This window comes from Triticum aestivum, chromosome 5A, assembly GCF_018294505.1.
Source record: "Triticum aestivum cultivar Chinese Spring chromosome 5A, IWGSC CS RefSeq v2.1, whole genome shotgun sequence".
NCBI lineage: Eukaryota > Viridiplantae > Streptophyta > Magnoliopsida > Poales > Poaceae > Triticum > Triticum aestivum.
Genome location: NC_057806.1, coordinates 637,111,837 through 637,131,093, shown reverse-complemented (window position 1 = coordinate 637,131,093; position 19,257 = coordinate 637,111,837). Strand labels below are relative to the sequence as shown.

General features: G+C 45.8%; 1 protein-coding gene and 1 pseudogene across 1 annotated transcript; both read left to right on the top strand.

Annotated features, from left to right (window-relative positions):
* Positions 1–8,709: 8,709 nt before the first annotated feature.
* Positions 8,710–10,337, top strand: LOC123108111 (putative UDP-rhamnose:rhamnosyltransferase 1; annotated as a pseudogene).
* Positions 10,338–14,314: 3,977 nt separating this feature from the next.
* LOC123108110 (uncharacterized) lies at positions 14,315–15,292 on the top strand. Its single transcript, XM_044529963.1, has one exon. The coding sequence runs from the start codon at positions 14,619–14,621 to the stop codon at positions 15,096–15,098; it is 480 nt and encodes a 159-aa protein (XP_044385898.1). The 5' UTR covers positions 14,315–14,618; the 3' UTR covers positions 15,099–15,292.
* The last annotated feature ends 3,965 nt before the right edge of the window (positions 15,293–19,257 follow it).

Here is a 19,257-nt window from a genome sequence, read left to right as displayed (position 1 = left end):
TAAAGTTGTTTTCTTTCTTATTTGGTAGGATAAATGCAACTTTGTGGAGTGGATTGACCCTGAATGGCCTGCCACTCTAAAGATGAGTTTAGCCAGGGTTTGGGGCATGTATGAAGATGGGAACAAGCTAAGGCTCAGGGAAAATGTAGTTAATGCTGAAGAAAATTTTAGGGTTGTGAAAGATAAAGAAAAGATGGAAAAGATCTGAGGTTTTTTAAAGTTGATTTTGCTAAGATGGTGGCTGACAAGGAGCGGGCAATTACAAAATTGGGCGGTGCAAGACTTGCTCTTTCTGACCTAAAGCAAGAGCTTGAGAAGAAGAAGCTGTCTGATAAATCTACCACTAGCATTCATCAGTTTGTGAGGGCTAAGGCAGAGAAAGAGAGGGATGAGATGAAGCAACAGATGGACAAAATGAAGGAAGAGATGGAGAAACTGAAGGAAGAGGTGGAGAAAATGAAGGAACAGATGGACAAAGTGGTGTTACAGAGGGATGAGCTGAAGAAGGAGAAGAAAAAACTAGAGTACATGATTGGTGATCTATTCAGGCACAAGGAGGAGACCAAGAGCAAGATAAGGAGGGTGAAAGAGATCTTAGATGAATTTGAGTAATTCACTGTTGTAATGCTGCCTTAAGTTGGAGCTATTAATTAGTTGTACTGAATTTGTTGGTGTAATGCCATTATTATGTAATGCACTGAATTTGTACGATTGATTTTAGTTAACTAAATTTGTATGACTGCTAAGTGCATTTGTGTTACTAGTTATCTAAATTTGTATGACTGCACTAAATTTGTGTTACTAGTTTGCTGAATGTCTCCAGATAAGTGCATTTTTTACAGTGTCAGTTAACTGAATTTGTAGTTAACTGAAGATTTAGTTAACTGAATTTAAATGAGCTTTGTAAGCATTTGGAGTGCACTGAGGTTTTATGAATTTAAATGTTAAGTCCCTAGAGTAGTGCACATCAACAGCAGCATTGTAGACAAAACTACAGCTGGTATCTAGAGTAGTGCACAGTAACAGCAGCATGGCAAAGCAGCAGCAGCATTGCAAAGCAGCAACAACATGGCCTACAGAACTGTTGCATTCTTTCTTTGCAAAGTTGTAGCTACAGACCACATCATAAGTGGCACTCTATGGAAACATGGTACTAGATTACAGCAAAAACTGCATTGTAGTTGAAGGAAATAAAACAATGGCATTGTAACAGAGCATTTGTAACAGCAGCAGCACCAACAAATCAAAGTATGATAACAAGATAGGCAATGCAAAGCAGCATAACTAGATAGATAGCATCCAGATGTCCTAAACATTGTAGGAAAGTTCAGACATTATAGCATAAGTTCAACCAGATGTGCCTAACCATTCCACATTACAATTAACTTATGTGCTCTGCATATATAGAGCACACCTAACATAAACTAACCAAAATATCACTAACTTATATGCTGAATTTTCTTGCTAGTCAGCATACCTAATAACTGCATCATCTTCTTGTCCAGCATCTTCATATCTTCACGTGCTTCAGGTGCTCCAAGCGGCGCACCTCCCCTGCAAATGGCCTTTTATTCGTCTTCTCCGGCTCCTGTGCTGCCGCTGCCACCTTCTCCTCTTCTTCCGCATCCATCACCTCCTGCTTGACGATGTCAGGCACATCTGGGAGCACCTCCACGTAAATCGGGAGGTCTCTGTTGCCCTCATTGGCGTTGTGGACTGGCGCCATCATCTGGATCTCGTCCTCCTCCTCCTCTTCGTCGTCGTCCGACAAGACAACGACGGACACCTCCTCATCTCCAGACGAGGCATACGACGTAAAGGATTCAGAATCCCCTCTGTAGCCCGAGTCGTTGTCGGAGTCCACCTTGCAGTACTCCGAGTTGGACGACAGAGAGACGTCGTCGTCATCGACGTGCACGAGGGGCACCGGCGCAGGCAGGGCGAGAACCACATCATGGACGCGCTGCATCCTCGACCACACGCGTGTCTGATCTGGCTGCGGCTGCGGCGTGGTGGCGGACCTGTACATCCACCAACGCCAGCGCTGCCTCGGATCGTCCGAGTGCGTCTCCGCCATTGTGAAGCAGAGGATGTTGGCTGGAGGGGTACCTGGGCCGTCCACGAGAGCACGCCTCCTCTCATCGTCGGTCATCTGGTTGATGAGGCCCCGCGCGTGGTTCCTAAGCATGTCGATGTTGGGGAACCACTGGCCTATCTCCTGGAGCTCCGCGCGCGCGACCTCATCGTCGCCTGCCAGCTCGTAGACAATCCTCTGCCATGCAGGGTGGTTGTCCATGGCGTCAGCGGCGGCGTCGAGATGGCCGTCGAGGGTTTTCTTCTCTGGTGGAGTGGGAGGTGGGGAGTGTAGAGCCCGAGGCATCGTGAAACGGAAGTGGTGAGTAGGGGCGGTGGGTGGTGGGTAGTGGCCTCTTAATAGCAGTGGAAGTGCGAATGGCACCGCTCTGACCAGCATGTACAGTTTATATCACTATAACAAATGTTGCAATGAGTATCTAGCACTAGCAGAGCACTGGCATGGAGCTTAGAATATCGAACAAAGGGTCCTGGGTTCGATCCCCAGGACAACCATTTTTTGGGAAAAATATTTTTAGTTAACAACAACAGTATTCACTCCAAAACATATCATGATTTTGTTAACCCAGCACCTCTTTTTGAAGCTATTTTAAGCTTTTTTCAGTTAAAAGCAGCAGTGTTAATTTTAGTTAAAAGCAGCAATGTTCATTCCAATTAACGCAACAAAAATCAGAAAAATCCAGTGAACAGTTCCACACTCATTTTAGTTCACTAAGTTAACTGAATCGCTAAGTTAACTGCATCTTTAGTTCATTAAGTTAACTGCATCTTCAGTTCATTATGTTAACTGAATCACTAACACTGCATCCATGTAAATTCCAATTTAAACTAGATCACTGCAATGCATCATGAAATTTAGTTACAAAAGGGCAATGAATGCCATTGTGAGCCACTGTTTGCCATCAAAAATTAGGCAATATAAGCCACTGTTTGCCTATCAAAAAAGGTTTGTCCATAATTTAAATTACTATAGGCCTTAACAAAAAAGAATGACAGACAATAACTGTCACCAAATCACTAATGTGGTGCCATGAAATCATCAGCGGGAGCATTGAGATCAGGAATTGTCCTGTGATCTCCAAATAGAAGCCAACTCCATCCTGCATATGGAACATTTGCTGCTCCTCCTCTCCCTGTAGATGGCATTGATCCTCCTCTCCCTGCAAATGGCATTGCTCCTCCTCTCCCTGCAAATGGCATTGATCCTCCTCTCCCTGCAAATGGCATTGATCCTCCTGTCCAAGCATATGGATTTGCATTTGCTGCTCCTCCTCTCCAAGCATATGCATTTGCATTTGCTGCTTCTCCTCTCCCTACAGATGGAACTTCTCCCCTCCCTGCATTTGCATTTGCTACTCTTCCTCTACCTGCATTTGCATTTGCTCCTCTTCCTCTGCTTGCAACTGAATTTCCTCCTCTTCCTCTGCCTGCAACTGAATTTGGCCCTCTTTCTCTTTCTGTAGTTGCTCCTCTGCCTGCATCTGGATTTCTTTGTCCTTTTCTTCCTCCCCCCTACCAGATCCTTCTCCTTTGTCAGCTACTGTGGTTGCCCTTTTCTGTCTACCTATGTTCATTTCTGTAGTAACCCTTGGCTGAGGTATTGCAGCACCAGCAGCAGCAACAAATGCAGATTGCTCAGGTAGTGGCCCATGAACCCTCTAAGGAGCTCTTCTTGCAAGCTCTCTCTGAGTCATGTTGTAGAGCATACTGAATGGTGTGTCAATTGGATCCAATAAAGATCTGGCTGGTTAGGGAAGATGTTCTACACAAATTCAGATAAGTACATCAAATTCAGTAAAATTCAGTAAAATGTAGTGAAATGCAGTAAAATGTAGTTAAATTTAGATTAGTACATCAAATGCAGTGAAATGCAGTGAAATTCAGATAAGTACAACAAATGCATTAAAATATAGTGAAATGCAGTGAACTGAATTCAAGTATTGTAAAATGCATGCACCTGAAGAAATGTTGGGTCATCATAGTTCTCATCAACAACCTCTACCCCTTCTTCAATGAGAGCCTCCTGCCATCTGTAATGCCCCTTTATGTTGTGATCAGCTCTCCCACAAATAGAGCAGTTCATTGTAACACCTTTTTTGTTCAAAATCCTAACACCACTCTTGATCTTCTCCTCTGGTGTCTTCTTCCGGTTTTTCTTGGGTCTACCCAACTGTTTGGTGAACACTGGTGGATACACCTTATAGCCATTCTGTTTCTCCCACTCCTTAGGGTCTGCAAGAGGGACAACAGTGTATCCATAAGCTTTGAGATATGTCTGAACAGTATAGCAGTCATGAACCAGTGTCTCTGGGTCAATTCTCTCCTCCATGCAACATGCTATGCAATGGCCACATGGTACTCCAGATAACTGCCATCTCCTGCAATCACAAGTGTGCAAGCAGAGGTCCACAGTGTAGCTATTGTTACCAGACTGAACTCTGAAGATTTGCTGGCTAGGTTCTGTTACATGGCAGTTAGCAACAAACTCTATGTTCTTATCTAACTTCTTGATCTTGGGACACATTCTCTGGCCTGTCCACTTTTCAATAGCTTCTCTTTGTTTGCTAACAATCCTGTTCATCATATTATAGAAAATGTACTCAAGCATGCTGAGCACTGCCATCTCTCGGCCCTCAAGAATGTAGCTGCATACAGATAGGAAGAGAACATGTTAGTATGATATGCTAATTAGCAGTACAGATGGGCTATATGTTAAAATCAAAACAACTTAGGAAATTGACCACCAAACTACCTGTTAAAAACCTCAGAGTTATTGTTGAGCGGGATGTCACATTTGGGGAATTCACTGAAGAATGCTTTGCACCAAGTTTTCCACTCTAGTCTTTTAGTCCAGTGGAAAGCAGCTGAACTGTGGTCATCCATTTTCTGACAGTTTTCTCTCCACTTCACTTTGTTTGGAGATCTTGCAATTGCCCACAAGTCTTGCTTCAGTACCTCTCCTTTGTGCTTCTCATTAAAATTCTAGTAAATATGCCTGACACAAAACCTGTGTTCTGAATCTGGCCAAACTTTGTGCACTGCATTTATTAAACCTTTCTGTTTGTCACTCATGATTGTGAAAGGAGCAGTGTTAGTGATGTTGAGATCATCTCTGAGAGTGGTCAGAAACCACTCCCATGAACCTGTGCATTCAACTTCCACCCATCCCATTGCTATTGGGAATATGCAGTCATTGGGATCAATACCAACAACACTAAGTAGCACTCCTTTGAACCTTGTTTTCATGTGACAACCATCAATGAAGATTATTGGCCTGCAACCCTTTAGCCACCCTCTCTTACATGCATCATATGACCAGTACAATGTTTTCAAACATTTTCTGCCCAATGAAAATTTTGTATCTTTCACCAGTGAAGTTGTGAGCAGAAATGTAGACCCAGGGTTTTTGGTCCTTAATTCTTGTCCATAGTCCCAAAGCCTACTGAATTGCTCTTCCTAATCACCATGAATCTCATTAAGTGCTCGCTTTCTAGCCCTAGCAAGCTTCCATCTGTTAGGAGTAACATTGAATTCCTTAGTAATTTTCCTTGAAAATGTTGCAAGTGACATCTTCTGGTCATCTCTGAACTCATCCAAGAAAAACTGCACAGAAACTTGGCTGTCAAATCCTTCAACTTCCACTTTTTCTGACAGAGATGCTCTCCAAAGTAGGCCTTGATGACAAATCCTCCAGTCCTGTTGTCCTTGCTAGCTTTAAGCATCCATGGGCAACCTCTCTGACAAACAGCCTCTAATCTCATCTTATCATTCTTCAACTTCTTGATTTGCACTCTGTTCCTTATAGAATAAGCAGTAAGAGCTTTCCTCAGCTCAACCACATCAGAAAATACCATCCCTAATTTAAATATAGGGGATTTCATGTCCACCTTGGAATTGAAAGCTTTGAACTTGTATTTCAGTTGCTCTTGCTCTTCAACAGAGAGGTTTAGATCTTCATCCTCAAGTAAATAGTCTGGCTCCACCTCTTCCTCAACTTGCTCAGCTTCTTCATCAACATCAAAATCAATGTTGTCTTCATATAAATCATCATCTCCATCATCTATGTCATAATCACTATCACTGAACTCTGAATCTGAGAGCACTGCATCCTCTACAGCATCATACAACACATTCTCTGCTGCTCCACCCTCTGTCAGCAAGTTATCTGTTGCTGCACCATCAGTTAGCAAAGTCTCTGTTTCTGTTCCATTAGCAACCAAGTTGTCTGCTTCTATGTTATCTGCTGCCACCTCTGAAATGGGATCTTCAACATTGACTGAAATGAGGCTGTGAGAAGATGCTGCACTGCTGCAACAACATTTGACCTGGCCATTATGACAGAACTTTGAACTGTTGGCACTGTCAATACCAAATTTCCCTGCAATTACTGATGAAATCTGCATGGTCAACCATTATTACAAGCACCTTATGCTGACTACTAGCTCTAATCATGTGTTGCACGTCCTCATCACCTCTCATTCTCAACATACCATCTAAAATTGTTTTGTCAGGCATGCACCAATAAATTATGTGCTCAGCCACAGGATATCCCAACCATAGCAATTGCTCTTCAATAGCTGAATATGAGAATGTGCCAGCATCAACATAGTCAAGCACCTCCAAAGAAGGATTATAGTACTCCATGTTATTTCTTGGTCCATAGAAAAGCCCACCATCCTCAAGTTCCAGTGTAAAGAAAGGGGTGTCCACAATCTATCCCATTGCTGAATCACAAACTGCAGCAACAAAGTGCATTATGTAAGCAAAAACATATCACATCTCAAAAAACCTCTAAGTAGGTAACTGAACAGTAAAATAACTGCAACTAAACTTAATAAATTCATATAACTAATTGTGTAACCTGCAAGTTAACTCCAAGCAGCAAGTTAACTGAATTTATTCAGTTAACTGCATGCTGCAAGTTCACTAAGGAAATTCAGTTATGCATTCTTTTTGCAAGACAGGGTAAGCACAATCTTCAACCAAACTCAACCAACCACAGTCAACTATAGTATCTTGCAGACTAAATTCAGCTAACTGACTAAATTCGGTTAACTGACTAAATTCAGTTAGCTGACTAAATTCAGATGAAAGAAAAAAGGCATTCTTATGATGTAGTGGCACTACTAAACTGCTGAGTATCTACTAAACAACGGCACTACATTGTGCCCGAAAGAACATTTGCTGCACAAGAACCCTAGCTTCTTAGCGAAATCATAAATTTCACAGCCTAAACCTAGCCTGAAATCAACGACCACCTCAATAACCAGCTTCGAAACGCCGGAAGCTGTATAGACACAGAATTCCACCACAAATACCCACAACGCTATCCAAAGGGGGTGATCCGCCGGTGCTGCGGACGACGCGGGAGGACGATCAAACCAGAGGAGGAGGGGAGGAACAGAGCAGAGAGGGGAGGAGGACGCACCATAGTCGGGAGGAAAGACGCCGTGCGGGCGAACTTGATGCGCGGTCGGAGGAGGGACGACACCGCCGGTGTACTCCGGCGACGACGCCGCAATGGTTGCTGACGTCAGCCAGCACCCGACGCACGCGGTCGGCGCGAGCAAGACAGCAGCCAAGTGGATGAATGATTGGGGTGGGGAGGGGGACAAAATAAATTCAGGTGTTTTTTGCTTCGAGGGGGGGGGGCGAGGAGTAGTGCGGGTTGATTCCTGATCCAGGCAGGGTGTAAACTACAAAATGTTGCGCGCTGACCCGCCAGACCACTTGGCATCCACTTGGTGAGCTCTGACTGGCCGTGGACTAAATTTGCACATCCATTGCAAGTTGAGGGATGAAATAATTCACTTTTTCAACTTCAAAGACCAAACCATCACCTGACATGCAAGTTCGGGGACCTGCAGTGCTATTACCTCCTCTTTCAATGCAAACTGTGTTGACCAACCTGGTTACCTCATCTCGTGTGACTACTTTATTCCTTTTTCTTCATTTCTTATTTATTTTGTTAGTGGAAGCTCCTTGGTTGGATGATTCTTATATGGTTTTTTTGTCTAATGCGTGAACTTTCTCAAAAAAAAATCAAATTCGTGATTTTTTTTACAAAAATCGTGTCCTTTTTTTAATCCGTGATTTTTTTTCAAATTCATGATTTTTTTCTCAATTTTTCAATTTTGCTCCAAACTCTATGAACTTTTTTCCAAATCCGTGGACTTTTGTTATGAAAATCCAAGAACTTCTTTTCAAAATCCATGAACTTTAAAAAAAAACATGATTTTTTTCCTAAATTGATGATTTTTTTTATATTCATTAACTTTTTTTCGAATTCATGAAGTTTTCTCCAAATTTCATGAACTTTTGTCCAAATTTGTGAACTTTTTTCATTTCCATGAACTAAAGGTCGAATAGGTCAAAAAGAGCTCAAGATTCGATTTAGATCAGCATAGGTCAGGATGCGACGGGGATTTCGACGCCGGGTTGGTTTCGCCCAACCCATCATGGGGGTTTACTGGCCGCAAATAGTCCGGTCCATAAATCGTCGACGGCATGCATGCACGCGCAAGGGCCATCAACAGCGATTGATGTCACCTGATCCCAGTCCCTTTTTCATGTGGGTGGAGCATCCCTGGTTCAGTACGGGGCAAAAATAAATTCTGCAGAACATATTCGTCATCACCCTGCCACCAAAGCTTTCGCGCCTGCTGTGCTGCGATGGAAGAAGCAGCAGCCGGCGCCGGCGCCGGCGCCGCGCTGGAGGTGGTGGTGTTCCCATGGCTGGCGTTCGGGCACATGCTCTCGTTCCTCGAGCTGTCCAAGCGCCTGGCGGCTCGTGGCCACGCCGTCGCCTTCCTCTCCACGCCACGGAACCTTGCCAGGCTCCCGCCGGTGCCGCCGCACCTCTCGCCTCGCCTCCGCTTCGTGTCGCTGCCGCTGCCGCGCGTCGACGGGCTGCCGGAAGGCGCCGAGTCCACGGCCGACGTGCCGCCCGACAAGATCGAGCTCCTCAAGAAGGCCATGGACGGGCTCGCGGCCCCGCTCACCGCGTTCCTGGCCGACGCCGTCGCTGCTGGCAGGAGGCCCGACTGGATCGTCCATGACTTCTGCCACCACTGGGTCCCGCCCATCGCCGGCGGGCACGGTGTGCCGTGCGCCGTGTTCATCATCGTCTACGCCACCTTCATGGCCTTCGTGGGGCCGCGGTCGGCGAACGCCAAGCACCCGCGCGCGGCGACAGAGGACTTCGCCGTCGCGCCCAGGTGGATCCCGTTCCCGTCCACGATCGCGTACCGACGCCGCAGCGAGGCCGAGTGGATCGCCGCCGCCTTCCGCGCCAACGCGTCCGGCGTGTCCGACATGGACCGCGTGTGGCGGCTCTTCGAGCGCTGCCGCCTGGCCATCTACCGGAGCTGCGACGAGGTCGAGCCCGGGATGTTCGCCCTCCTAGCCGACCTCTTCCAGCAGCCCGTCATCCCCGCCGGGATCCTGCTTCCTGCCGTGATCGCTGATGGCGACGGAGAGCGTCCTGAAACCCTGCGCTGGCTCGACGACCAGCCCGCCAAGTCAGTCATCTACGTCGCGCTGGGGAGCGAGGCGCCGCTGACTCCAGGGATCCTGCACGAGCTCGCGCTCGGGCTGGAGCTCGCCGGGGTGCGCTTCCTGTGGGCTCTACGCAGGCCGTCCGGGATGTTCAGCGCCGCCATCGACGCCGTCACGGACGACGATCTCCTGCCCGCCGGGTTCGAGGAGCGGACGCGGGGGAGAGGGCTGGTGCGCACCGGGTGGGTGCCACAGGTGGGGTGATGCTCCCGTTCGTCCTGGACCAGCCCCTCGTGGCGCGCGCCATGGCGGAGAGGGGGATCGGCGTGGAGGTGGCGAGGGACGAGGGCGACGGCTCGTTCGACAGGGACGGCGTGGCGGCGGCGGTGCGGCGCGTCATGGTGGACGAGGAAGGGAAGGCGCTCGCCAGCAACGCCATGAAGCTGCGAGAGGTTCTCATGGATCAGGGGCGGCAGGAGAAGTACATTGACGATCTTGTGGAGCACCTGAGGCGCTACAGAGGCTGCTGCTAGTGGCGTGCTCCAGATTTGGCAATGAAAGTGTGAAATGGTGAAAACCATGTGAAAATGAAAATCGATCAATAAGTTTCACAATGAGAAATTTTAACATAGTCCCAATCTATTTTAGCCGTCTATAATTTTTTATCCAAGGGCCATATAATTGCCCCTGGAAAGGAACCCATGAATAACATTAAAGTACACTTTTGCTAAATGTAAATTGCCTCAGTTTTATTAGCACCTTCTAAGAGGTAAAGATTACTAACTTGGCAATATTTCTAAAACAAAATGGGCAAAAAGAAATTGCCCCTGGAAAGGCACCGACAAATAATATTCAAATACACTTTAGCAATATGTAAATTTCCTGAGTTTTAAATTTGGTTAAGTCAAATTTTAAACGTTTATTCTTTTGTCAAGATATGTGGTTTTTATTCCTAGTTGTGTTTCATGGCTTTTCTGCCTGAATTTTTGACTTATCCCTTGGGTCAGTCAATTTTAGTATTCGGCTTGAAGCTCGTTACCCATTGCCCTTTTTTTTTCTGTTTGCATGTGTTTTGCTTTGGTCTTTCTTTTCCCTTTTTTTAGCCAGCTTTCCTTTTTCCCTATATTGGTATATTTGGGATGTTGGGTGATTGTAAATGTATACCCACAGGTACTATACATTATGTATGTAAACTGTACTAGAGTGTGAAAATTCAGAAATTCAATTCGGTGCCCAGACTCATCTACACCAGATGAACAGTAAAATCTAAAATAAAAGAAAAAAATTCAAAAAATACAATATATTTTTGTGTTGCAAGATGCTCAAATGTGTGATGGCCGTGCAAAATTTTAGCTTGTTTGAACATTCAAGAAGCTCCTGCCAGAAAAGGCAAAGTTCAGTGTGAACAATGTTGGTTTCAAAAGTTTATCAAACTCCCAAGTTTTGTCTTTTTTGCCACGAGCTCCTTGAATGTCCAAACAAGCTGAAATTTTGCACGAGCCTCACGCAATTGAGAATCTTTCACACAAATGTTTTTGGATTTTTTTTTTGAATATTTGTATTTTTTTTCTCATTTTACTGTTCACACTTGGGTGTAGATGAGCCCGGGTGCAGAATAGCCGCTTCCGTGAAAATTGCGCTATTATATGCTTATTCTTTAAATGTCACAAAAAGTGCAACTTCAGTCCAAAGTTGTGTGCAAGTTTTTTCTTTATTTGTACTTCTTCTTAAAATGTAATACCATTGCTAGTGATTCATTCTTCCTTGGACTATTTATTTTCAATTTTTTATTAGTTTTATTTATTTTTCTTTCTTATGTAAGGATAATACAAAAGCAACTAATTCATTCCTTATTAGAAAAAATATGTTTTTGTGATAACTCCACTATTGCATGTTTATTCTTGTATATTATAAAAAAGCGCAATTTTATATTTAAATTATGTGCAATTTTTTAATAATTATTTTCTTTTTTCTTAACTTGTAATACCAATGCCACTAAGTCCTTCTTGCTCAGAAAACTTCATTTTTTATTTAGTTTTAGTTTTCTTTTATTTTCTTCATTATATAAGGTTAATTCCAATGTCAACAATTCATTAATTCTTAAATTTTTTGCAAAAAGTTCCACTATTATATGCCTATTTTTGCATATTACAAAAGGTGCAATTTATCTGTAAATTGTGTGCAAATTTTGTCATTCTTTTTCCTTTTCTTCATAAAGGGTAATACCAATGCTACTAATTCATTTTTCCTTAGAATTTTCTTTGAAAATTGTGTTTTAGTTTTTTATTCCTTTTCTATCCTTTTAATGGTAATATCAATGCCATCAATTCATCCCTTCTTTGAAAACCTTTTAAGAGTATATGCTTAGCCTTTCATATTATAAAAAGGCGCAATTTATGTGTAAATAGTGTTCAAAATTTTCTATTAATAATTTTTTATTGTTGCAATTTTTAAAGGGTAATACGAATGCCACTAATTCATTCTTTTATAGACTATATCTTGTTTTTTTGTGTAAGCATAAATGCAAGTTCCATACAATATGTGTTTAAATTCTAGTAGAATGCAAAATTTTCACTTATATGTTTATTCTTACATATTATAAAAATTGCAATTTGTGTGCAAGTTTTTGTTTTAAGTTTTTTTTTGACATATGAATGGAACTGTGACATACAAAATTAACACGTGCATTTGTTTTCAGTCAAATTCTAGTTTCTTCAAAATAAAATATGAGAATCCATTGATCTATTTTATTTGGATTTTTTTCAGTCACATATAATTGTTGGAGTCATCCATCGTCCATAAAGCATGTTTATGAAAGACAATAATGTGCATTGGTAGTAGGTCCGTTTTTATGCCATGTTGCAATAACTAGAGCATCGGATATAATCTTTTTGCACAATAGAAAGCAACAACAATCAAAGACCAGGTTTCGTTACAACTCTTACCTCTCTACGGATAAGAAGACCATTGTAAAACTGTTTAGAATATTCTGAAATATCACAACTCAGAAGACACTGTTGATGTTTCAAAATCTTATCCAACTCAGTAATATTAGTCACATATCACTCATTTTCACTGAAACTTTGAATACATGTTCTGAAATATCCCAATTGAAAGTATACTAGTGAAATTCAATCTTGAATTTTCAGAATATTCTGAAGTAAAGTCACACCTCACTCAGTTTCACTAAAGATCGAGTAGTACTGGCCCTAAAAATTGTAAATGATAATATAAACTTTGTTTCAAAAATATTTTGAAATCAAGAGTGGAATTGAATTTTTTTTCACGCCCGTGAGTTTCTCCTCCTCGTTGTGCCGATTGCGGGGCCAAAGCGCTCGCGGATGCACTCCTCTTCAAGGCGCATGGTTCCGCTTGGGTTTGGGTTGAGCCTCGATGGTCGTGTGGTCCTCGGGCTTGGGTTGAGCCTCGATGGGGACATGATCAAATGGGATTAGGGGACAGCGGAAGCGACACTGTCGTTGATGGGGATGATGGCCCCAAGCGCTTGATCCACGCCGCCCGCTATGATGGGAGCCACTGGCACCACTAGAAGGGCCAGATGTCCTGCGGTCATTGTCAAGTGTTTTCAGATCCCCCGTGATCACCGTCATGGGAGCCGCAGTGCCATGTGGGCCTCGGCGGGAGGAGGATGCGACGACTAATGCTTCGCAGGCAGAGTTAGCACCGCCGACGCCCGAGATCTGGACTAAGGTGCTTGTCTGAGAGGACCTTCGACCGATAGGCTACGTCCCAGCGCGCTAGCATTGCTAGATAAAGGCGAGGAACTGGCCATATAAGGAGGAGGGATGAGGCAGCTAGGGTTGGGTTATGGGGACGCCACAACATCCAACTTTTATAGCCGTGGTGGCGGGTGGTTTGGCGGTCGATGATTCCGCCACGAGTATCCAATGGAGTGAGCTTGCCATAAGTGTGGTCAAGTCGGCCCCCTTGACGATGATTTTCAGTGCCGGACACGGCTGGCAGCGTCGCTTCAAACACGCCCGTGGCGCGAGGAGGAAGAAGATGAAAGATCCCTCCCCCGCGGACGGTTGGGTTTGGAGGAGTTCCAAATGAGGCCTCCACAACCTTCATATTTAGATGCTCGATCTCTTTTTTGGAGCAAGCTTCAAAAAATTTGTGGCCGCGACTGACGACTCTGTGAGAGCTACTTTTTGATTGTTGATCGTCATACCAGTGATTATTATGGCAATCGACCACATATGGTGCCTTTGCTATAGTTTCTGTTGGGTTCTCACGTCGAGGGTGCTTGGGGATGGGGGCGCTTCAATGCAGATTCATGACTTCCTATCAGGGACTCGGGGCGATGAAGTTAGCTTCTTGTGCTGAGCAGATCCGGTGTCAAGAGTCGGCCGCAGGTATGGCATAGTGGATCTTCAAGGGTTTAGTGGCCACGACTACGTTCCTGTGGCGCTGATCTTTAGAGACACGTGTTCGAAGATTTCCTGACCTTCATCCATAATGTCAAATTGGTCCTAGTAGGGGAGCGGTGACAAAGTGTGTCTTCAGCACGTTTCGACGGCGACGATGGTCGTTCAGTGGTCTAGGAATATTCTTTATGATATTTTGGGTACTTTATTCCAGCGGTAAACCTTTCCGATAGATCATGCAGGGAGTCCTTGTTTGAAGCCTGCAATGGATAAGGCACTCTCTGCGTCGTTACGGTGTGCGGCGATCACATGGCTAAGCCATTTGCGAGGCAAGAAAAATTCCAGGCTGAAGAGTGACAATGACTACTGAGTACCTACTGACCATTGACTACACTACACGTGCTCTCAGCACGCACACGGAGAAGCGAAAATATCCCAAAGCATGACCCGACGACCACATCAAGCAGATAAACGTGGCTCCCAGAGGCCAAACTCAACACAAAAATCAAATCCGCTGTCGGAAGTCTCCATTCCACTCCACTCCACTCCACCCTCCAGCAGATCCTCAACAAGCCACGACCAGAGCTGCCGCGGCGAGCGAGAGCGAGAGCGAGGGGCCGGCGTTCGACCGACGACGAGATGAGCGTGGTGGTCCTGGACGGGTCGACGGTGCGGTCCTTCGTGGCGGACGAGGCGGCCTTCGCGCGCAGCGTGGACGCGCGCTTCGCCGCGCTCGACGCCAACGGCGACGGCGTGCTCTCCCGCGCCGAGCTCCGCCGCGCGCTCGAGTCCTTCCGCCTCCTCGACGGCGCGGGCTTCGGCTCCGCCGAGCCGGCCCCGCTCCCCTCCGAGGTGGCCGCCTTCTACGACGCCGTCTTCGAGCAGTTCGACGCCGACCACAGCGGCGCCGTCGACCGCGCCGAGTTCCGCGGCGAGATGCGCCGCATCATGCTCGCCGTCGCCGACGGCCTCGGCTGCCAGCCGCTCCAGGTCGCCGTGGACGACGAGGGCGGCAGCTTCCTGCTCGAGGCCGCGGACCACGAGGCCGCCATGATCGCCGCCAGGGTCCAGGAAGAACGCGACAAGGCCGCGGCCGAGGAGGCAGCCGACGGCAAGTAATGACGGCGCCGACGGCTCCACGGTGTGTATACGTGTCAAGGTGGAGACGTGGAGTGCCGCGTGGCGTGTACGTGTGAGACGAGTGGTGTGCCGCGTGGCGTGTACGTGTGAGACGGGTAGTGTGCCGCGTATGTCCTGATTCCTTAGTGTAATGTACCGAATGTTATGAATAAAATCGTTTGAGATTCTCCAAAGGCCTAACATTTGGTTCGCCGTTAAACTATGGCTCCCAGCATGCTTACGAAATTTTGCGCCGCTGATTCTCAAAAATAGCTACCGATCGTAAGTACAAATGCATTGCCAATCTCTACTCCTAATAGAGTAGTTGGTATGACTGTGTCCATGATATTTTCGTCTCACCGTTTTAGTCCCTTTTTTTTGACTGGTTTCTTTCCATCCTCTCCCCCATCACTCCATCGATTTATTTTTTTCTCCACTATTATCTTGTAAACAAACACTTTTCTAACATACAAAAAGTTGGTCGATAGTGTGCAAACGAGCATCCATGTGCGTGAAAACGGGATGGCCCACTCAGTGGTTCTATGTTTTCAATGTTTCTTTTTCTAGTGTTTCCCATAATCATGAATATTTTTTGGATTCAAGAACATATTTTCAATCCATGAATATTTTTAGAAATTTAAAACATTTTAGAAATTCATGAACTTGTTTTGAAATTTGTGAGCATGTTTCAAATTCATAAATATTTTTTTGAAATCCGTGACCATTTATCAAAAATCACAAACATTTTTCGAATCCACAATTGTTTTGAAATTTGAAACACTTTTGTATAATCCTTGAACATTTATTGAAATTCATGATATTTTTTTAATCCGCGAACATTTTTTGATGTTGTAAATCATAATTTGTGAGTTCGACGATATAATTGGTAAAATTGCCGCGCCTTCCACTGCACCACGGTTGTTAATCGAAGGCACTTTTGTAAGGGCGCTTTGTAAATGCCTCAGAATCGTGCTCAGAGGTGGCGTTTTAGCAAAATGCCTCGATCAATGCAGCTTTGAAGGCATCCTAGAAAAGCGCCTTTGATTGAGGCAGCTTTGAAAGCATTTTAGGAAAGCGCCCTGGATTGATGCACCATTGGACGCGTTGAGGGAGTCCTGAATTAAGGGGTGTCCGGATGGCCGAACTATACCTTCGGCCGGACTCCTGGACTATGAAGATACAAGATTGAAGACTTCGTCCCGTGTCCGGAAGGGACTTCCCTTAGCGTGGAAGGCAAGCTTGGTGATATGGATATGTAGATCTCCTACCATAGTAACCGACTCTGTGTAGCCTTAGCCCTCTCCGGTGTCTATATAAACCGGAGGGTTTTAGTCCATAGGACGAACAACAATCATACCATAGGCTAGCTTCTAGGGTTTAGCCTCTCTGATCTCGTGGTAGATCTACTCTTGTACTACCCATATCATCAATATTAATCAAGCAGGACGTAGGGTTTTACCTCCATCAAGAGGGCCCGAACCTGGGTAAAACATCGTGTCCCCTGCCTCCTGTTACCATCCGGCCTAGACGCACAATTCGGGACCCCCTACCCGAGATCCGCCGGTTTTGACACCGACATTGGTGCTTTCATTGAGAGTTCCTTTGTGCCGTCACCATCAGGAAGGATGCCTCATCCCGTCTTTAAAGACGGCACCGTTGCTAAGGGAGCTTTGGTTGTCGGGCAGACTCTCAGGCTAGGTGGTTTCCTTATGACCACCCGTTCGGCTGCTGCGCCGATGATGACCTCTCGGGTCATCGAAAGCAATCTTCACGCCAGCCCGGAATTCGCCGAGCAGCTAGATCCAATGGAGCTCTCTTCCCTAAACGAGCTCTTGGATCGCTTCGCCGCCCTGGGAGTCGCTACGGATTACGACCAGATTGGATCTAAACCCGATCTGAGAGATATTAACTCCCCCCAGGTCACCCATCACGTTGTCGTGGTAGAGGGACAGTGCGGCGACCCTTCATCTATCTTAAGGACTAGATATGTCCGGATTCCCGATCCCTCCAAGTCGGATACCCGCGGAGGGGAGGACATCACTCAAGACCTGAACTTAAAAGTCAGGTGACGGGCTAGATTCATTGGACAGCATCCAAGAATCCAAACTTCCGAGTTCGGAAACTCGTTGGCCCCTGGGTCTCAGATTGGGTGAGGTTTGGGATTTGATTCCGCCCACCCACCCGTACATAAGCGATCTATCCCAAATTAGGCAAGAGCCCGAAGAAACAGTATATCATTACTGGGCCAGATTCCTCCTGGTTATGAACAGGATAAAGGACTGCCGCGAGGAAGACGTAATTTTATTCTTCTGCAATAATTGCACGGACAAGGGAATCCTCAACGCCATAAGTCGTCGTGATATTACACGCTTCGCTGACTTGGCATCCATAGTACGAAAGTACTATGCGATGGAAAGCGCCTGAAAAACCGAAATAAAATTTTGGGACAATTCGGCCCTGAATACAAACCTAGTCCGAAACAAAAGGGTGCATCATCGCCAGACACCCGGGTTCAATACCAGAAAGCAAAAGCCCTCTACAGGGCACAGAACCGTACTGGAAGGGTGGCTTAATGGACCCTGTAAAATCTACAGTGCAGAGGGCGCCACACCAACTCACAGCCTTAGAGCATGTTGGATACTCCGGCAGGTGGCAAAAATTGGCGAAGATCTTCTAATTCCAGAAGCCACAAAAAGCCACCCCAGAGAAACCAGTACGGTATTAATAGTCTTCGAGACTTTCGCATCAAATAATATACGAAAAAGAACACTCTGTGGCCTTGCCGAAGTCTACCAAGTAGCAACAATAAACCCATGGAGTGACATGGCTATTACTTTTAACGCCAGTGATGAACCTAAATTCCGAATAGCCCGTGCACCAGCCGCATTGGTCCTCAGTCCAATAGTGGACGACTTTCGTCTTACCAAGGTACTCATGAATGGCGACAGCGGATTGAACCTCATTTATTAGGAAACCCTTCAAAAAATGGAAATAGACTGGAGCCGCATTGAGCGAAGCAGCACAACCTTTAGAGGAATAATCCCCAGTCAGGAAGCGCGCTGTACAGGAAAAATCACACTAGATGTGGTGTTCGACACGCCGGATAATTACAGGTCCGAAGAGGTCACATTCCAGGTGGCCCCATTCAGTAGCGGATATCACGCTCTGCTAGGGCGGGAAGCGTTTAGAGTCTTCCAAGCAATACCCCATTACGGGTACATGAAGTTCAAGATGCCCGGGCCTAACGGAATCATCACTCTCGTTAGTGATCCGGACATAGCACTCTGCGCCGAAAACAAGACAGCCGCACTGGCGCTCGAGGCGCTATCCGAAGCCCTAGCGGCTGAGGAACTGACTGCGCTGCGCTCCACGGTAAATAGGGACGGTGTGCTACTCGATAAAAGATCCAAGTCCACCTCCATTAAACCGGCGGACGAAATAGTCAAATTCCAGGTCCATCCAACGGACCCCAATAAAACAGCTTCCATCGGGGCACAGTTAAACCCTGATGTAGACGCCGCACCGCGAGAGTTCCTACGAGAGAACTGGGACATTTTCGCCTGGCACCCTTCAGACATGCCAGGAATCCCACGCAGGCTGGCCGAACACAGCTTAAATATCCTAAAAGGATTCAAGCCAGTCAAACAGGCTCTTCGGCGTTTTTCCGAACCTAAGAGATAGGCCATGGGAGAGGAACTAGCCAAGCTATTAGAGGCCGGATTCATCAAAGATATAAAACATCTGGACTGACTAGCAAACCTGGTGATGGTACCAAAGAAGGACAAAATCTGGCGTCTGTGCGTTGATTTCAAAGACCTTAACAAGGCTTGCCCAAAAGATACCTTCCCACTTCCCCGCATCGATCAAATTATCGACGCTACCGCGGGACACGATTCGTTGTGTTTCCTCGACGCATACTCCGGCTACCATCAAATAAAGATGGCAGAGTCAGACCAAGCCGCAACGGCATTCATCACACCATACGACCCATTCTGCTTCAACACAATGCCCTTCGGGCTCAAAAACGCCGGCGCAACATATCAGCGCATGATTCAGACATGTCTGGAAAACCAGATGAAAGGATCGATATGGTTGACTAGAGGGGGGGTGAATAGGCAACTAACAATTTTTAGCTTTTTTAACAATTTAAACTTTGCAT

Coding starts and splice junctions, on each gene's coding strand:
- LOC123108110 (XM_044529963.1), top strand. CDS start 14,619: ATGAGCGTGGTGGTCCTGGACGGGTCGACGGTGCGGTCCTTCGTGGCG.